The 21223-nt window shown below is 40.9% G+C and overlaps 1 protein-coding gene across 2 annotated transcripts in view; it reads right to left on the bottom strand.

Moving 5' to 3' along the window:
- The window catches only part of EPSTI1 (epithelial stromal interaction 1), a 47651-nt gene extending 27242 nt beyond the window's left edge, over positions 1-20409 (bottom strand). The window contains exons 1-5 of one of the 2 annotated variants that reach the window (XM_066176222.1): positions 20172-20409; positions 9714-9772; positions 7656-7739; positions 3679-3752; positions 2966-3049 (exon numbers count right to left, since the gene is read on the bottom strand). In XM_066176222.1, the coding sequence (XP_066032319.1) occupies positions 2966-3049; positions 3679-3752; positions 7656-7739; positions 9714-9772; positions 20172-20368 (498 nt within the window). In that variant the 5' untranslated portion in view covers positions 20369-20409. The remainder of the gene's footprint in view (positions 1-2965; positions 3050-3678; positions 3753-7655; positions 7740-9713; positions 9773-20171) is intronic. The other variant, XM_066176223.1, reaches the window with a different exon arrangement.
- Between the last annotated feature and the right edge of the window lie 814 nt (positions 20410-21223).

The following is a 21223-nucleotide window of genomic DNA, read 5'->3' as shown; positions in this document are numbered from 1 at the left end:
ACTGAGCCTTTTGACTTCAAATTGTTTGAATCTTCTAATATTCAGTCAAGACCTAAACTATACAAGAAAAGGCTAAAGGCAGGGTAACAGCAATAGAAACTCAGTGACTGGAAACAGAAATATCCATTGTGCTGAAGTAATCCAATTTTACATAGAACACAAATGCAAAAAGTTTAAAAAACAAGAAGCCAAGTAGCTGCTTGCTTACTTTTTGGGGAACTTTGACAGTCCTTTCACCCAATAGACACAAAGGAAATTATGATCCAATCTGGTCAAACACTGTGATGTGAAGGGCTGCACCAAAGATACAAACTCCAGACATTTATTACTAATGAGCAAATAATAAAAAAACTACCTCTCATGTACTTCAACACTTTCTGCGGATTAGACACACATCTCAGCATCAGGGAAAAATACAGAAAAAGGGAATTCCCCGCTCATCTTACCAAGTTTTTCCAAATTATTTTACTGAGCACTCAGATCATTAGCTTTGAATACCCAAACTCAGGCAGCCCACGGTTACCCCATGAACAAACCCCAACAGGGGCCCAGGACAAGCTACCTGTCATGAAGAGCACTGGAGATCTGAGTATTTGTTCACACAAGGTGGCCCTGTGGAGCACAGAATAAAGAATTTTTCCTTTCTCTGGAAGCTGGAGAGAAACAAGGTAGACACCAAGCTGGTCCTCCAGCAGCTAATAACCCCACAGCTAATTAGAGAGTGACAGAGACAGGCAGGTGGACTTGTACGGAAAGTAGGGCAGACCTTCCATATTTCAGTACTGCTTTGGCAGACACACAGTTTTCACTTGTTCACAAAGATAATGGGAAAGGGGATGCTGCTTTTCTCTGCAAAAACAGAATTAAACAGTAATATAAACAGATCCTAAGTTCACAAGCAGCACTGGCTTACAGTACATGATCCTTACAATCAAGGAAGAACTGAGCTGAGTATCAACACCCGTTCTAGTCATTGCATATTAGTCTGTAGGGCTTCACCATTCACGTATGTTGGCAAAGAAGCTTTCCAGCTGTGAAAGTTCCAGGGCTCCTGCTGATAAAGCTGGCTAGCTATTGTCTCCTCTCAGACTGTCAAACAATTTGGTTTTTTATTGAATGAATAAGAACCTTGAGCAAAAGAAGGGCTGGCCAGCAAGAAAAGACGGCCTGTGAACTTGCAGAAAGACATGCTCTCAGGCAATGCCCTACAGGTGCAGTTGAATACAAATCTATCACTTCAAATTAAAAGCTCATTTCCTTTGGTAAACAGAGCCCAATGCTGGTTGTACAGCACCAGTAGGACCCGTGTCATTCTCAAGTCTTGGGAGCCTTTCATCTGTAAACAGGGCGAGATAGCCAAATTGACACCCTCCAGTGGCTTTTTGGCATGCTCTTCTTAAACACAAAGTTGAATTTTTAATACCTAATCCTCTTCCAAGAAAAAAATTTTCATCGGCTCAATCACTGTTGTGGAAGACAATCTGAATAAAGAAATACAAACTAAGATTTCTCTTTCATGCACCTCTGTTTTGTCTGATTGCTTGGTGGGTTCATGTTTATTCAGTCAAATTAAACAGTCTGTTTTGGAAAAGATGTTTGCCGCAATGTTGCATCCTCCTTCAGAATGAACAGATACTTGCAGTTATACTATCTACAACATGTATAAAGATTTTATAATCTGTGGGAGTGAAGGTAAGGAAATTAAAGAGCATGAAAACAAACCTGATACATAAATATATTCCAGGTGTAACTAGAAATTATAGCAGTCTTGTAACATTTTTCTTGTCCAATGCCCATGGGCAAACAACACATATTAAATAATTAATCCGCTCTCTTCCACTGCTATCATGACTGCATCTGGAGCTATACATGAGATAGTAACAGCTAACAACATTTTCAGGTGATAATATTTGTTGTCCCTGTGATATATTGTGTATGGGCTTATGCCTAAAGTATAATACTAACCACTGAGAGACCAGAAACAGACTAACCCTTACTTAGACGCATTTACAGTTATTTTTGTCTATGCATACCCTTGTATGCCAACCACTATTGACGACTTTTTAATTAACTCTGAGCATTCAGTTTCTGCACAGAAAATCATTTTTACTGTTGAGGAGACAAAACTTGCAAACCTGAAATCTCCCTTTCTCTCCTTGTTTATGAGCACATCAGTATCATGTTTCCCTCTCCTTTCATTTTTCATTTAAATTCCACACTGCATTCTCAAGCAAGTACTACTTGGTTGCCACCAAGGAGACACAAATGAACTTTTACAAAGGGTTGTGCAGCACAAATGACAAGAAGATGCTTTGTGAGAATAACTAGAGAAAGTAAGCAAATTCAAAAGAATACAAGAAAATTTGAAAGTGAGCTATGATTGGTGTCAATATATGGAGGGTATTAGAAGGGAGAGTGATCTGACCAATTAGCAAGACACTTATGTGTGCAGGCCATAGAAGGGCTGGAGGGGCAGTGGAATTTCAGGGTGCTCTCAGCACAATGCAGGTAGACTACACTGACCTTTCCATGACTTGGATATCTTTTCCAACCTGACAGGCTGGATTTTGTAGTATTCTTCCCATGTGCAGAGGCAATTACGGATTTCCATAAGATCTTTGTGCCAACTGCTACAATCCAATCTTAGAGAGGGAGCTCATGCCAAGATGCACACATACAACCTGCACATTCATGTTCTCCCTTTCTGCTAACTCTGCCAGATAGATGCAATTGGAAGGCTGGAGTTTCTGATGAGCCAAAGGAACAATCAAGCACCCCAAAAACCTCAGGCAGGCACCCTTCAGTCAGCTACAAAGAGGAGGAGGACTACATTTCCTACTTCCTCAATATCATCCAGGGCTAGGCTACCACTTAATTTAATTAGCCAGTTCCAAGTAGTTCAGCAAAATCAAGCACCAAGACATGAACAGCTATATGGCTTCAAGTCTGCAGTAACCAGATTTACCTTTTCTCTCTGAATTGCTTTTTTTTTCAGGATTTCAGCTTCTTCAGCTGCCTTTTTTGCTTTTACATACTCTTCTCTCTTGTGCTGTGTGACATAAAAATAGGAAGTTATTTTACATATTTATGTATACAAAGAAGACATAAGGTAACTTGACTCCTATAGTGCACATCTTTCAAATATAAAGTGTGTTAGGGGAAATTTTCTGGATTATTTTTTCCCTTAAAATGAGACACTGAATAATGCAGGCTGTGCAGCAGCTACTCCAATATTGGCTTTAAGAAGGCTGAGAAATCTAGGACTGATAAATGGGCATCCATGGACTCACACAGCTGATTGATAACTTACAAGCATTTATACCTCTTGTAACAGGAACAACATTTCCACATAAGCACGGGACAGGGTGGTACATTGATCAATTAGTCCAAGCGTAAGCAACACGCTGGAAGATACAGCACGGTATTTAGGTGTCTTTACAGCTGTTCTGGTTGTTATTTGAGGTATCATCTGTGATACAGATTGCTACATATTTATGGAAGGATTTCTCATTTTCTTTGGTGCAGAACATTAGTTTCAGATTTTCTGCTGCTTCCTTCAGGTTTCATGACTTTCTCCCGTCAAGCAGCTGTGAGTTCATTTTACAGTCATATGAAACACGACAGGAAAAGCTTTTTCTTGAGTTCTAAAAATAAACAAACACATTTATTCTTACTGACCTTTTTCTGGTATTTAGATTGCATAAGAATCATTTGCTGGTTTTGTCTTACTTGAGCCTCTGAATCGTTTCCACCTTAAAAAAAACCCCAAAAATATAAATGGCACTTTGTATGAGCATTTTAACTGCAAATGCCAGTTATACACAGCAATATAACAGACTACATGTATGCAGATACAGGAATTTTTTCATAATTACAGCCGCTGTCTGAGATAAAAGAGAACAGATAGGAGACCTTTTTGATCATTTTTTTCATCCATCAAAAGCACTTGTCTATTATTTACAGAGCATCCACTGTATCATCCACTCTACCAACAATATGTCCCTACAATATATCATCAGTTTACTGAGGAACTATTCTATTTTCAGAAAATCAGTCATGCTTTGCAGGTGAGTTTTCATTTTCACATGCAGCTATCCCCACCTTTGCTCAGTTTGTCACGCACATACAGTCAGAAATCCTATTGCTAAAAAGTTTCTCTTTTATCAAATTCAGGATCTTGGACTCTGCCAGATCTAATGGGATGCTATCATTTAAATATTTTCTAAATAATGTCTTGGGACTGAAGGAAGAATCCCCTTTTTGAAGTGGAAGTAAAAGCCTTTTCCCACAGACCTCACATTCATATCCAGGTAGTAGTAGGTGTCCTTTTCTAAAGCCATGGACTGTCTTTTGTGAACATCTAAAGCTCTGGCCACAATGTTCAGCCTTCAATAAAAAGAAGCAAACCCCCCACAAACAAACAAACAAACAAAAAAAACCACCCCAACCATACAAAGAAAGTGATATTAGGTCTTAAGGGATGGAGGGAGTGACTTTGATTCTATTACTCTGCTCTATTTTTCAAAGTATTTTCTTGCTGCAGGAAACAAAATAATTTATTCCCTTCAGCTGTTGTAAAAAACAACATCAGTCCTCACTCCATTCTAAGGATGGGGGCTGTATTTTCCCAATTTATTGTCTTCATGAGAAATTCCCCTCTATGTGACTCCTAATTCTACAGAAAGAGCTGGACCAATCTGTTCTACCTTAGATGCCTGATATCCTGGCCTGTATCAAAAGCAGCATGGGCAGCCAGTTGAGGGAATGTGATTCTGCCCCTGTGTTCTGCTCTGATGAGACCACACCTGCCATGCTGCATCCAGCTCTGGAGTCCCCAATATAAGAAGGACATGGACCTGCTGGATTGAGTCCATAGGAGGGCCCCAAAGATGATCAGAGAGCTGGAGCACCTCTCCTGTGCTGAAAGGCTGAGAGAGCCAGGATTGTTCCCCCAGGAGAGGAGAAGGCTCCAGGGAGACTTCCTAGCAGCCTTTCAGTACGTGAAGGGGCCTACAAGAGAGATCGAGAGGGAATTTTTTGCAAGAGCACATAGTAGTAGGACAAGGAAGAATGGCTTTAAACTGGAAGAGGAGAGATTCAGATTGAATATAATAAAGAAATGTTTCACTGTGAGGTGCTGAGGCACTGGCACAGATTGCCCAGAGAAGCTGTGGATATCCCATCTCTGGAAGTGCGCAAGGCCAGGTTGGATTGTGCTTTGAGCAACCTGGTCTAGTGGAAGGCATCCCTACCCCTGGCAGGGCAGTTAAAACTAAATGATATTAAAGTTTCCTTCAGACCCAAACCATTTCATTAAATGTAAGACAATGATAGTAGGCTTTTTCAGGAGGGGACCTTGTCTAAAGGTAGCTCTCTTCATTTGCTAATGGAAGGTAACTAATCTTTAGGAGCTTTTGTGACATTCAGTGAATGGGAGATCAATTCCCTAAGTGTGGCAACATTTTTATGGACACAAATAAATCCCTAAAATAAATTCTCAAGAGAGAGTGGCCATACCGTATACAAGCAACAAGCTTAGAGTAGCAATAAGCATACAGTTGACATTGTAGAGGGTCTCTTCCTCAGGTCTAGAAAATAAAACTGCTGCTAAACAGGTTTCAAAACCTCTTGGATGCCTAATCTTTCCCTTTTTTTAGCCTTTTATTGGCAAAATTTCTTTTGTGCACTGTAGTTTTTTTGCTGGTACTGGTGGACAGCATCTCGGAACAAACATTTTTCTGATCATTATTAGAAATTGCCTAAAGCCTTTGAGCTTTGAGGTGTAATTAATTCAGGTTGGCTTGGCTGTAACATGTCAAATGCTTCACTGAGGTCAGGGGGTGTTGTGATCATATACAATACCAGAAAAGAGACTCTTGCATTTATCAGGCATGATTTGTTGCTCCACTTGCTGCTTATAGAGGAGAGTATAACTTGCATCCTTCATTGCTCTCATCCCTCCATGATGTCTGAAAGTTTGTCAGTCAAATATTACAGAGCTGAAATCCAGAATACTTTTTTCCCTATGGAAAGCAAAAGTGCTAAAAAACTTCCACTTTAAGAAACTTCAACTTTAGTTAGAGATTTTATTTAGTAATTTGGACCAGATGTGTAGTCCTTTAAAATCACTCTGAGAAAATAACATATGATACTTTTTTCACTTAATGAGTACCTACAGTGGTGAAATTAGAGATGCCATTTCAGCTCCAAATTTTTTTCCTGTGGGAATGATATGTTCTAATAATCTTTGCACCTAAAAATAATATGTTCTTTTCAGAGGCACTGAACACAGTGCCTGTGTCTCGGTCTCAGGAGTCTATGTGGCAGCTAGAGTGCGACTAATGACATCATATTTTCTTTCTTTATTTTTTTTTCCTCTTAAGTTGCTTCTTTGCCAAGAAAGATTTTAAATGCAGTGGGGCTAGAAGTTAAGACTCCTGACACTCAGTCATGCAGCTTTAAGGGACACCCTCAATCACGCAGACAGCACACACACACCAAACATGTCAAATTTCTTTTTTCCAGATTTCACTTTCTTCAGCAAAAAGCTCTACAGTCTTCTTGTGACAGAAGTATGTCTTCTAGTATGTCTTCCCAAGCAAGAAGCAGATGTTACATGTGAATTCACAAAGACTGTGTCTGGCCACACAACTGTACATGATGGTGGGAATACAGGGCATTGCTGCCACTGCAAACAACTGTGATTCAGCTGCAGGGCAGAACATGTGGGACCAGGATCACCTTGAGCCAAAAATCAGCTCTGGGTTGGAGTCAGTTCAAATTCCTCTGTCTCCCACCTGCTGTCTCTTTTTATGCACTGTATACCACCGCAAACTTAACTTGTGTAGCCTGGCAGAGAAAGAACTTAATTTGCAGGTCAAAGCAGACCACATCCTGCACTGTGCACCCCAAATTCTCCTACAACAGCCAAGGTAAGGAAGGGCAGCTCTTCTTTTCTAAAACCTTTTTGAACTAAATCTGAAATGTCACTAAATTCAGTACTCTATAGTTGTTGCAATTCAAGACATCTCCTACACTTTGCCTCACCCATCCAGAAAACATTTTGGTTATCTTGGCAAACACATCAGTTATGTTCAGGGTGTCTTAAGTTCTCACAGCTTTTAACCCTGTTTTTCATTTTTTTTGTCTGTTGTTATCTCTACAAAATTGGTAATACAGGGTTTCACACACATTTAGCCTGCAAATCCTGAAGCTGCAGGGATCACTTTCACCTCTTCAAGAGCCAGAAGCCAGGAAAGCACACATAGGAACACAGAGGAGTTTTCTTATGGGTAACTGGAGGATCTCCAGCATGCTGTCCATCTGCACACTAATGAGAAGTGTGTGCCCCCACAGAGAATCAACCACAGACAGTGTCAACAGCAGGAGGGTTAATCCACCTGTTTTCCCCAAACGTTAGTACAGATTTTGTACTCTGATCTTGACAGATTTCTTGACTGACAATCTGTGCTGTTTTGTTTCAGAAACATCTTCCTCGCCATGATCATCAAAAAGCACAGAGCATATACAGTACGCTCATGTCAGCTCTTATTGACACTGAATCTCTTTAATAGGTCATGAAGAAAAGTGAAAAATGTCTCATGTCTTGGAAAATTTAATTTTGCAATTCTCAGTGGCTGATTTACATGTCTTACCCAGTCTCTGTGGCACCAACGCAATTGGCCCTGGCTTGTGTTCTTTCTTCCATTGCTCCAGGTCATTGAGCTCTTTCTTAGCAACTGAGCAGGTATAAAAAGAAATAAATATACACAAGTTAGAGGAATACTAAAAAGCAGCCATTATTGCTAATTGCATGTAATCCTGAAGACCATCCAGAAACAAACTTGTTCTCAAGGGATGCAGACACCCCTACAAGAGGTTACACAGTCACTGCAATGATCAGCTAATAAGGCAAACATTTTCCTTACCTTGAGACTGCAGTGGTGAGCAACCCTAGGACTTAACCCTAAAAGTAAAGCAAAAACCAGCTAGGAGACTGCCAATTGACTGCTTTTTAATCCCTGGGAACCGATAGGTAAGTGCCACAGTGTTTACTCCTGCAGGTAAAGAAGAAGTTGTTACAATGAAGATGTTATTGCTACATAGAGGGAAATCCTTGTGGTGTAATGCTCCCCAGCAGGGAAATGAAAAGTAATTTTCTCTCCCAACCACATGCTCCCTAAATAAAAACAGGAGGGATGCATGAATCAGCTTCAAATTAAGACACTTCAACACAGGCACCCACATGTGAGATGGACAGCAAGCTCCAAGTGTAGTCAGGGGAAGTCAATACAGCCAGGGTGCAGCCATATGCTCTAGGATGGCTGATTTAACTTCTCTCTTTGTCGACTGACAGAGGAGAACACACAACAATTCCTTTCCATAGCAAGGCCAACAAAGCCTATGGAAGAGGAGCTGTGTTTTACACAAGCACTGCAGTTGCTCTAGGGGCTTATTTCACCCTTACCAACCATATATCCTAATGCCTGACTATGGCACTTGGAGGCTAACACCAGCCCTCTTCTAAGAGGATAAAGCCAGTATTTGGCTAAGCTTCTAAAGAGACCCAAAAAAGAGAGAACAGCTTTTTATTTCACCTTTAAAACAAGCATTTAAGTAGAGACTACATTCAGTGAGGTCCTATTTCTACCAGCATCCAAGACAGAAATATTTGAAATGCTTCAGACCTTTGACACCGGCACCACAAAGTAAAAACAGATCTTTATTAGAGCAGCAGCACCTGTGCTGTTAACATCACAGTCAGGTCTAAGATGATCTGCTGCTATTCTTCCTTCAAAAAGATTATAGTTTGGTTCATGACAAATCCATTTTCTTTCTTGCAACCAAAGGAAACCCAACCCATGCCAGCCTGTGGTAAAGCGTTTCAGCCAAATTCACAATGTTTGAGAAGAAAGGATTTAATTGCACTGCTTCCTCAAGGACTCAAGACATGACAAGTGCTGACTCACAGTCCTTCAGCTTTCATGGCTTGCATAAATCAATGCCCAGGTGTGTAGGACTGCTGTGCTCATTCACCTCTTTATACAGAATTTATTTCACAATTGACTCTTGCTGTAACTTTGTCAATAAAAGATTTCAATGTACTTCTGACTTTTCTGGTAGAGATTCAGGGTGTCCTTGCTTAGCTACTTTCACCAGCAAGACTCAAAGCCAAGTAAAAGTGACCGTAATATCCACAAATACTTTCATCTAAAATGACTTTTACCAGCTTCAGTAAAAGACCTGCCTGCAACCCTTAAATGCATGTTCAAGAACCAACAGCATGTGCAGTTGCTTTTGTTTCCACATGGGAGTATTTTCAAAAATATTTCTTATTTATATTTTTGTTCTTCCTCCTCCTAACCCTGAGACTGTTCAAAGTTCCCTGATAAGAATTCAATCCTGTAAAAGTTGGATAAAGCTAGTTCCAGAATAGTCTTGTGGAAGCCATCTTGAACAGCTCCTGCACTGAAATTACCAAAATCCTTCTGAACAAGATTTATTCTGCATGAAGTAAATCCAGATGATGAGTCAATCTTAAGAAGAGCTACATGATCATGGAGAATGCTCATAGCACTGGCATTACTATCATAGCTGTACATAAAAAAGCATTGTAAAAATGAGAATAAAAATTGCAAGAGCAATAAAATGCTAAAACCCTAAAGTTATTCAAGTAGAAATAATGCATTATGATATTAGACAACTCAACTTACTTTGCTGCAACTTTTTTCTTCTGGTTTCATTTGGAGTTACCAAGACATATGGGCCAACACTAAAATGAAAGAATAAATTCTTATTTTTCCTGTTTACACAAAATCAGGACTAGAAAGAGTTCCTTCATCAGCAAAGTCAGTTTTATGCTGTTGTAACAAACAACTTCAAATAAAGACTGTAATTTATTCTGATTCAGCTCTGTAGGAATTTTTGGTTAGTACTCTAGAAATACTTGTTATATTTGGAATTGGCAGCAGATATCAAGGGTAATATTTTCAGGAACTTTTAGCATAGACTTTGCTGTTCTTATTCAAGTCTTACTCTAGACTGCTGATCTCAAATCTCCTACATTTCAAATCAAATCACTTCCATGAATCAAAATGTCCCATGTGGAAGGCCACTGTCTACTGGGAAGAGCCCTGGTGCTGCAGTCCCTCCCCTTCCCTTGTGGGCACCAAGCACCTTGTGGACTTAAGCAGTCTGCCCAAAAGTTGTCCAAGGAGTGTGGAAAGTCACACTGTTTGTGATGGACCCAGATGGCGTACTCTCTGCCTGAGCCTCAGTTTCCTTGTCAGCCTTTCATTTTCAGGCACCAGGAATTCCTCAGGCATATTCATCTTGCTGTCACGCCTAAGGTGCAACTCACTGAATCAGGGCAAGGGCCCTGTTTTGCCAGACTTAATTCAAAATGCAGTTGCTGTCTCAAGGAGCTATCAATCTAATGTGACAGCAAAGAGGCAAGACAGGGTTCAGAGTGTATTAAGAGACTTGAGGTGATCAAAAGAGTGATGAAAACATGTCAGTTCTACTTGGAGAAGACAAAGGGTTTTATCTTCATGGTGTATTGTGTGAGTTGAAGTTTACACGGCTCCCACTCAGCAGAAGCTGTGCCATGGGGGTGCAGGTTTACCAGAAACGCACTAAGCAGCAGTTAGGCCCACACATCAGAGTCTTGGCAGGGTTTTATATGCACATGTGGGCACAAATATTTCATCTGGCTTCATTGCAGGGAAAGCACAAGGAGAAGTACAGCTAGCAAAGAGTATTTAGGGGTTGAAAGCTGAGCCTCTTCAGGAAGGGCCACAAGGAGTGGTTAGAGGACAAACCAGTAAGCAGAAAGAGAAGTTGGCAGTGGAAAAATAATGAAACAATAAGGCCCAAGACTAAGACTTAAAAGAGGAATGAAAATCATGCAAAGAGATCAAAGTGCCCAAAGCTGCCTGCTGCCGTATCACTGTAATTCAGGGTTCGGTAAGAGAGTATTTATATCCAATTACCTCTTTCTCTTTGAAGACTTATTCTAGGAGGATGTGGATTAATTTATGAGATTAAACTAGTAAAGATAGAGCTGTGAGCTTTAATGGTGCCATTTAATATGATCTTTTCCCTTTCTGCCAGCATACTCTGGTGCCCCCGAGACGGTGAGACTGTTCTGAACGTCTCCACCGAACCCCAGACCCTCAGAGGCAGGAGTGAAGGGAGCAGCAATGCCCCACTGGCATTCACCACACAACTGCAAACATTACTTAAAAGAAGCTCTGACAACACATCTCGCTTATGGCATAACATTCCCCATCAGTGATGTTGTTTCAGATTTTTCTCTATTTGATTGAGTAGTAGCATTTCCAATTTATCTCAAAGTGCCTTTAACAAGCTGCTTCACAGTTTATCTGTTTCAAGACTTTTTTAGTAGATTTGTTTTTGTTTCAGATATTAAGATCATATTTCTATAAAGGTCATACACAAAAATTATTAAGTACCTCTTAAACTCCCCTCCCTACCCTTTGGCAGTGATAAAAGTGGCTGAAATTGTGGGTTGCAATGCTACATATCTTCCCCTCCCAAAAATCGATCAGTGCATCTCGGATATCGCACTGCTTCACAGCACTAGAGGGCAGAAGAGTTTTTATACCATTTACTTGGATGACTTCAAACAGCGTTTGTCTGGTTGATTTGTTTTAAGCTATAATCAATTTTTAAAAAAATGACCTTGGCTTGTCTGAACATGTATGAGAAATCACGGTATCAAATCTAGCCCTTTAGCCATGGATCATTTCCTTTATCTGCTCCTGTTTTTTTAGCTGGAAGGCTGAGACCTCAGGAGGCCAGGTGGGGCTCACTCTTCTGGTACCTGACCGTGGCCTCATCAGCAGCACCTCGGAAGGATTGCTCATGAAATATAGGACAGATCAATCAGTTTACAAGAGGTAGAGGTGACAGTACATTTGCCATCTGTTCTCCAGAGAGCAGATTAAGAGTCATTGTGTTTAAAACAGTGCTTATTTAAAAGCCAAATTGGTTTCCATTTTATTGAAATAATGGCAAAGAAAGTAAGGATGCCAAGTCTCCAGTGGGGGAGGGAAGGGGAGAACAGGACACCAACTTTTCTTTGTCTTTGATCTAATGCTTTGTTTTAGTTATTATTAGAAATTATAAGGGGAAAAAAAAAAAAGGTAGAGGGAGCATTATTGAGTTTATTTAACTTTACAATATTCACCTTGGTCTCCGGAAACACATATCAGAGTGTGGGTTTGGGTACTGGTATCAGGAATGGCTTTAGCATTTTAGCAGGACAGGTTTAGGTTAGACATTAGGAAGAAAGTTTTTCCTGTGAGGGTGGTGAGGCACTGGCACAAGTTGCCAGAGAGATTGTGAATACCCCATCCCTGGAAGTGTTCAAGACCAGGCTGGACAGAGCTCTGAATAGCCTGGTCTAGTGGAAGGATTCCTGCCCGTGGCGGGTGGTTGGAACTAGATGACCTTTAAGTTCTCTTAAAGAATCATTCCATGATTCTCTGATCCAGGGGAAGGAGGAGTAAGTACATGGTGAACCTCTTGTGGGAGGGGTGAAAGTCAGGGTACAAACTGGTTCCTTGCCTTTTAACCCTAGAGGAAAGGAGCCAGATGAGCTATTGCCTGAGAAGTTTCATCTGCCCTACCAGTTCTAAAATCTGCACCTAATATCCCTTATTTTCTTGAGATTCTTTCCTTGAAAGAAAGAAAGTTAATGCAAAAACCCACCACCAGCTTTCACCTTGTGTTTCTATCCATTTTGCAGGGTATTGTATGTCATTTCTTTGTTCACGAATAACCTCTGATCCAGTTAAGCCTATAAAACCCACTACAGCCTGTCAATTTAATATTCCAGTCAGTTTCTGGGTTGCCACAGTAGCCATAAGTCTGGAGCAAATTATCCTACTTACCTGAGGAACAATTAAGGAAATGTGAAAATTTGAGGCTATCAGTGGTTTGCAGAATTTTGTGCTTTATACCAATACATAAAGTGCTTCAAAATCCACAGACAGAAAAGCTGATAAAGAATTTAACTTTACAGTTTCCCTAATAATGATTCTAATTGCTAGAAGACTTAATCCTATGTTTGAGGTAGGGTTGTTTTATAAATACAAATACAGAAATCACTGGAAAGGGGAGAAAGAACATCTTGCCCCAGTTATAGCTCTACAAAAAAGAAAAATCATCTTCTGCCTTTATGGATAATATCAAGCTTGATGACTGTTTTTTGTTTTATTTTCTCTGCAGAAAATGGGAATGTATTGACTCATTACACAGACTGAACAGATATTAATGAGAGTAAGAAAGTTATAACCCAATAAGAGAATCTATCTATATTGAAATAAAAAAAAAAAGAAACCTCTTACGATTTTTCAAGCAGATACACATAATATACCACAGTTGTGGGATTATAAATACCTATGTAACAATATATCATTGTGGTTTAACTCCAGTCAGTAACTAGGCACCACATGGCTGCTCACTCACCCTGCCCCTCATGGGATGGGAGGCAGAATTAGAAGGTTATAGGTGAGAAAACTCATGGGTTGAGACGAAGACAGTTTAACAGGTAAAGCAAAAGCTGCACACACAAACAAAGCAGGACACAGAATGGATTCACCACTTTCCATGGGCAGGCAGGTGTTCAGCCATCCCCAGGAAAGCAGGGCTCCACCACATGTAATGGTGACTTGGGAAGATAAACTCCAGCACTTTGTGCATCTCATCCCTCCTTCTCCTTCTCCCAGCTATGCATGCTGAGCATGATCCCATGTGTTATGGGATACACCTGTCAGTTGGGGTCAGCTGTCCCACAACTCTCACAGCTTCCTGTGCAACCCCAGCCCACTCACTGGTGGGGCTGGAGGCAGGAAAGGCCCCGACTCAGTGTCAGCCCTGCTCAGCAATAACAAAAACATCTTTGTGTTATCAACACTTTCAGTCACAAATCCAAACTGTAGCCCCACAGCAGCTACTATGAAGAAAATAAGCCGTACTCCAGTCAAAACCAGCATATACAGAGAGAGACATAAAACTTTCAGTCAGGAGAAACATGCAGTACAGTCATAGATAATCTGTAGTGATAGCTTACAATTTGAGTGATCAGTAACATTAAGAACACGATGTCTGAAAACTTAAATTCTGAATCATATGTGTAAGTCTACCTTCTAACTAGCTCAAGCACACCTTTTCAGTGCTTTCAAGGCATTGACCATAGCAACTTTTGTTCTACTGTATTTCAGGTTTGTATAAAATAGTTCATTTCTAAAATTGAAGAAACGCATGAGGAGTTCACTGGTAATAGTTTTTGCAGAGCTGTTGTGCTCTTTAGTTTTTCCTCAAGTCCACTCCAGCCATCTACCACAGGAGAGATTTTCAAATGAAGTGTGAAATGGTTTAAAGAGCTACAAAAGGAATGGGTGTTAAAAACAATTTCCAGTTCCACTGTGTTTTATACCATGGGTGCATTGGTACATGAATGTCACAGAGCTGAAAGCCAAATATCTTGCTCTGCTGGGCAGACTGCTCTGCATAACAGACAGAAACTAAGGAGAATGAAGTTGGAGAGCAACAAAAATGACTAAAGCTCGGGAAGGAGACATGGGCAGATACAGTCTCAGGAGGGATCTAGGGAAAGACATGAGTGAGATACTGCATTAGACAGCATGTTAAGACTGAATTTAAAAAAGAAAAGAGACTGAATTTAAAAGAGAAAAGAGACCAAACTGCCAAAGTCAACTCTTGAATTCTCTTCCATGATACACTAACCTGAACTTTGTGTTCCTTTATCAAGAATTGTTTTAAGAGCTGTCAAGTCCCCACCACCATAAAGTACTGTTTTCACCAAGGCTCCCATGCCTGATGGAGCAGCCATATGCTGCTGAGCAGCACAGAAGCTGCCAAATTAAAGGGCTACAAGATGCCAAATCCCAGCAAGTAGACAACTGTCCTGTAGGTATCCCTATTTTGCAATGCACACACAGTCAGACGCTAATGATAATTGACAGCCACAGTTCTAGACCTCAGCTGAGCAATATGCTCTGTGTCCCAGCAGTGCCATAAGCAGAGCTCGAGGAGAGTGTACAAACCTTGCATGCAGGCCTGGGACTCTGGCTTTCCCTCTTTATCAGGGGCATCATCTTACCAGTTTGCAGCTCAGAGACAAAAGTGATTTACTGGGGCTTAGCATTACACACTGTCTGATTCATCCTCACTGTGTGTGTGCTGTTAACACATGAGGCAGAAAATTAACTGCATTAGCAGGAAATGTTTATCACCAAAAATCCACCTCCATGGATTTTGCCCTGTGTTTGCCATGGGCCAGGAATGCAATTAATTACCAAAGTTCAAATGATGTCTGGAAGATTATTAAAGCAGAGTAACTCACTTCTATATCTGGTCCTTTTCATTAATTAAGAACAGACAACATTTTTGCATTGTGAGGCTTTCAGTTAAAGCAAAGAGTTAAATCCTTAAGAAGTGAAATTGCAAGGGGGAAGAGTGAGAACAGAAAAAGCAGCAGAGAGCAGCCCAGGAGAAAGTAAGAGTCAGAAATCTGCAGGAAAGAAACAGCCCTGAAGTTCTGCTGTTACCGACGTGCTTTTAGAGAAATTCCTGAAGTTAAATTTGGTCCAAAGACTAAAACTGAAAGTTGGAACTGAATTTCCAGCAGTTTAGATGAGGCTCAGACTCAGCAGCTTGTTGTGGTCTTAGCACATCAGAAACAAGTGCAGGTGCTTCAGCCAGTACTCTGTTTTGGACAATCTCATCTTGGATCTCTAAAGATCCAAGCAAATTGCCATCCTGAAGGATCAAATCAGGGAGCCAAGGGGTACCTCTCAGCCCACACTTGGCTCCCAGCACAGCTTTCTCTCCTCTGAAAACACTAACGTGCCCTTAGTTAGTCTGTGCTTGTGGTCAGATTACACCACAGGGCAGAGTTCATTGTGGCAGGGTTGCAGATCAGCATCAGACCCAGCAAAGTCTAGGAAAGTCAGACATGGCCATGCTCATGCTGTTCCCACATCCTAGAGCAGCTCAGTTCCCTCAGTGTAGCACAGTGTCAGGGATGTAGGGAGCATGCCAGAGCCAGCTGGAGCACCCGGTAATCACTAGCCCTAAGGAGCATGGAGCATAATCATACATGGGCAGGCCAGGCACTGGGCTTGGCAGCACAAGTGCTGAGCCGAGCTATCTCCTGCAGGGGCGTGCATGTGTTGCATGTCAGGCCTGCCAGCATGCCTGGAGAGCTCAGCAGGTCAGATACCATATCACAAGAACACTGAGATTTGAGCTAGTGGCATGCTCATCTCTGCTTCCCCCCTTCTTTTCTTTTCAACAATGTATTTCCTCCTCTGCTGTCTCTGCACCTGAGAATTTGTTCTTTCATTGCCCCTGCCTGAAGAATGCAGCATCCTCCCATACATTCCTTATTCATCACCTTGCCACAGCTCCTCATCAAGCTATGCATCAAGAGAACATGTCAGAGCTTGTTCAAAACAAGCTCTTCCAAAAAAGCCTTCTAATACAGAATTTGGAAGGACTTCTTTCTGCCCCACTGAGCATTATATGGAACAGCAACCCCCACAATCCAGACTAATATAGTTCTTGTCTTACATAGACCCTGCCACATATCCTGTGGCTGGAGAAAAGGCTGGTTACTGACCACTGTGAAGCCAGGCGTCTCTGAAGTGCGCCACTGGGCTGTAAACATTAGTATGTCAGCTGGAAAGACAGAGAGCTGGGAGACTTCTCCTGTGCAGTAAATGGAGAACTAAACTCTGAACAGATTTTCCATGATTCAAATCACCTCTCTTGCACTCCCACCAGCAGCTGGGAAGTGGGCAAAACAAGCATTTTTCTAAAAACCGGCCTACAGTTTTGTAGACTAACTTTTTTTAAAAAATTTTATTAAAAAAAAACTTCAGTTCATAAAAAAAAAAAATCAGAACTGCTAAGTACAGTCTGTCAGCAATAGGATGAGGGGTCTTGTAACACCATAGATTTTTTTTTTTTTTTTAATTCAGGATTAAGACTGAAAAAGGAAGGAAAGAAAGCTCTGATAGATTTGGCTCCAGCAGTCAAAGAATACAATTTCTCTTGAGTCAAGCATTCCAGCAAGTTCATTCTCCTTTCAAACAAAATGATGAGGGACTGTTACCAGCTGTGCGGCAATATATCTTCAGGCTTTATTATTTTGAATTTCAGTTTTTAATGGATTTTACCAGAACCAATATTATTCTTGGCAGCTTTAAAGGCACTAAAGGCAGACTGCTGAATGGGGGCAGCAGTTTCTTTTTCAGGCTCTAGCTATAGTTCACCCTCTAATTTCCCCACTTTCCTCCACCTTTCTTCTGTACAGACTTTTGTTTCTGAATAGTATGAACTGGGGCAATTTGGGAATCGGTTTTCTTCCAGTTAATTTCATGGCACTTAGCAGACAAAGTGAAGCCACTTAAATGCAAGCTTATTATTATAAGCAGTTTCAAGCTCTTGTCATCCTGGTGACTTTTTTCTCTTTTTTCTTTTTTCTCCATGGCCTGAAACCACATTCTACATATAACTGGATAGGGATGTGCAAAATGTGACTTCAATTTTTCATTTGAACAAGTATTTTTCTTAATTAGGAACATTTTATTGTCACTTCTCGCCCTTGACATATCATATAAGGGCTTTTCCAAAGCAAAACTATCCTCTAATACCAGCTGCCCACCTTGTATTTTTAATAGTCCAGTTTGAATATTGAGTACTGAACAGGACTGCAACATGCTACATCCCACACATATTTCATGCATCCAGTCTAAATAAAAGGTCCCCTGATCCGATCCTAAGATGGTCCTGAGAATGTCTTTCCACTACCGATTTCTCTCACAGCCTGAGACATAGAGTTTGCATGGAAACAATTCACACAGAGCCTTCAAAAGAGATTCCAACTCCTGCTTTGCTGGCAGCAAAACCACATCCCTGTCTGTTTCCAAAAAATAGCAAGCAGAAGCTGGAATAGAGACACTGCTTGGCACAGAGGTATCCTACTTGGGCCCCTCATGTTCCCTCTGCTATGCATATTCCAGAAAGCCTTTAGTAATGCTAGTCTGTGCTTTTTTTTCTCCTACCCCATTACTTCAGATCTCCAACTGCTCTTGTTATACCAGAGCCTGAAAACCCAGACCATTCTGAGGGTGTCCTAGTATTTTAGTTTCAAAGGTCATATTAAAATGGGTTGGTGGCTAATACCTGAGTCAGCTTTATTACTGCTAAAATGATATTTTAATCTGAAATCTTTCTTGAAGTATAACTTGAGAAAATGAACAAAGTAATAATGAGTGAAACTTTTTTTTTTAAAGAATAAAGATCTCTGCTGTTCTGTTTCAGTATTTCAGATGCTATCTACTCCTTTAATCTGTGTTAGTTAAGAAAATTGCAGTTTAAGTAGCTTCATCCCATTCAAACTGCCTGGTAGCATCCCCCTTCTCAAGGGAAGGATGGAAACCCCACTCGTGTTCGCTTCATTTTTTAAGTATTAGTTAGCCACTCATATTACGTGGTTTCTGTTTCAACCTGCCTTTTCCACATCCCTCTTCTCATTTACTGAATACTAATGCAGACTTTAATTTGTGCATCCAAGATTCAGGAACTAATTCTTTGTTAGAACTTGATGAAGACACAGGGAGAATTTTTTCATATGCAAAAAATACTACTCAGTCTTTGCAGTGGATGCACACCAGCTTTATGTCTGCAAGAATCATGTAAGATGAAAGAGGAAACAGGGAACAGGGATTTGTGTGATTATACGTGCCCTGGCCCTAAATTCTGTAGGGAGCTCTGGCAAACTAACTGATTAATTATTCACCTAACTTCTACCAGGGGGTTTGTACGCCAGACAAAAACTGGGTAAAGGCAGTCATGCCAATGGGAAAACTTCCACTAGCCCTGCTCCCCCCTCCTCCCCCTGAAAAAAAAAGAAAACAAACAAACAAGAAAGCAACAAAATGCACACATCACAGCTACAAGAATAAACTGGGGCTGTCCTTGCTCTACTGTGGACACCTGGCACTGTGAGATCAGGCAAGACAGAGAATTTTTCATATTTGGAAGTGACAGAAAATAAACAGACTGTAATTTAGGAATTGTTGTTTGCTCTCCTGAAAGTCAGTCATTAAAGTGCTGATGGATTTTAAAGGGACTCAGCTCTTGAAAATCCTTGTATCATTACTACCTAATAGGTTAGCATTCATGGGTTTCAGAGGAAAGCTGCTGATCTCTGCTTGCCATCAGCTGCCTGCCACCTCCTCCACTGGTGGCTCCACCTTCTTCATCCAGAAAGAAGGGGAAGGAAACTGAAACAGCAGTTCTGCCAGCTGCGCTTTGAAAACCGGATGAAAAAGAAGCAAACTAAGCAAAGTCAGCACATAACAATAAAAACAATCTTAGCGTTACATGCACTGTTACTGAGAAGTCAGAAAAAGCACATTAGGGGAAAAAGACTAAACACTTAGCTATGGTCATCTAAGTGTATTTATATTAAACACATGTGCATGAAATAAAAACACACAGCTTTCAGTTTCTGTTCTGTATTATATCTGCAAGACACAGCTTATGCAAGCTATCTATTGCAGGATAGTCCCTGGAACTCCGGAGACAGGCTAAGCATAGTTTCCAATAAAGTACAAAATAAAATCGAGAGCTGAAGCTTTGGTTTTAGTTTTGTCAGCATGAAGTTTCTGGAAGCTGTTCTGTGTCCTTGACTGCATTCAGAGCAGTGCTGGAATGCAGCCTATATCCATCTCTTAAGACAAAGTAAGCATTTTTAGACTTTCCAGGACGAAATATTAGGAAACTCAGAAAACAGGGAGCTAGAACCAGATTTGAAATTTCACTTTGCAAAAAGATGCCAAGAAGCAGACACCATATCTGCCAGTATCCAAGGTACAGAACTGGCCACTGCTATGGCACAGTGTGTAAGCCATGCTATCAAGAAGCCTGCCAGAACATCTCGGGTCTCACATAGGAAGCTTCAAGACGATGACAACATGCTGCTTGTGTGCTCAGCCACATTTAAGCTCTCTATAAAGCATTTGCACTCTTAAAGGTGTACACCTCGAGTAAGTTGGAGAACAGGCATCCAATACAGGTAAATCATCTTAGTAAGGCTCCTTGTTACTTACTGCTGCTCTTGCTGTCGTTGGTGGGCTGATGCTTGGCCTCCTCCTTTCTCTTCAGATGCTGCCAGCTTCTGGGTGTTTTCACCCTTTTCTGTTTCATTTTTGCCATGGCAGGGGTTACCCTGAGAGGAAGATGGAGTACTGGAGGCAGTAGCTGTCCTGTACCTGCTGCCTTCCCTCCATCCTCCAACACCAGACATGGTTTTGCAAGTACCTTGCCTTGACAGAAACCAGTATTGGTGCTACAGCTAGGGAAACACTCAAAATTTTGGAGTTACCACAAATCAGTTTCAATTCCTGGTAAGCTCCTCCCCTTCCTGAACTTTGGACTGGCAGGCATGCCAATACGTGTACTGGTTTCTGAGGCATCCTGCAGCTGAAGCTCAAGTTTCATCATCTCAATCAGGCAGACAAGAGTCACAGGGTGACAGAAAAGCTGATCTGCATTAATAAACCAGGTGACATCAGCTTGAGCAGAAGCATGGGGAGGTCTGACATTTTTCTGATATATTTCTGACGAATATTTCTGATATATTTCAGATTTTTTTTAACCCAGCGCTTCCCTGTGACAGAGGGAATAACTCTTGGGGGTGTTATGACTCACCCGTGAAGGTGAAGGTAACCCAAGTTCTTGCTAATAGGGCAGATTAGAGTGAAAAAACACTGAATGATCAGTGTTTTCTTTTATATATATATATATATATATATATATACACACACATATATATGAACAATTTGGTTGCAATGGAAAGCAGCTATATAGCCATTTTGGTTATTATTATCCATAGTTATATGGCATTATGAAAGCATAAAGATATCACTTAAAATGTGCAAGGGGAGAAAAGGAAGAAAGAGAAAGAAACGGTGAGAGTAGAAAGATACATAACTACCACCCCTGGATTTACAATGAGACTTGAGTGTTACTGTTGGTCGAAGTGGTGATTGAAGGTCTTGATCCATCAGTAGGGCGTGTGTTTAAGGGAGGGCAACTTGGCATGGTGGAAAGCACCATCCTGTCTCCACAAGATCTGCCTCTTATTGGCCTCAAAACCCAG

The sequence above is a fragment of the Chamaea fasciata genome, unplaced genomic scaffold (genome assembly GCF_029207755.1).
Source record: "Chamaea fasciata isolate MVZ Bird 193981 ecotype frontalis unplaced genomic scaffold, bChaFas1.0.hap1 SCAF_2, whole genome shotgun sequence".
Classification (NCBI taxonomy): domain Eukaryota; kingdom Metazoa; phylum Chordata; class Aves; order Passeriformes; family Sylviidae; genus Chamaea; species Chamaea fasciata.
This window is presented reverse-complemented; position numbering and strand designations above follow the sequence as displayed.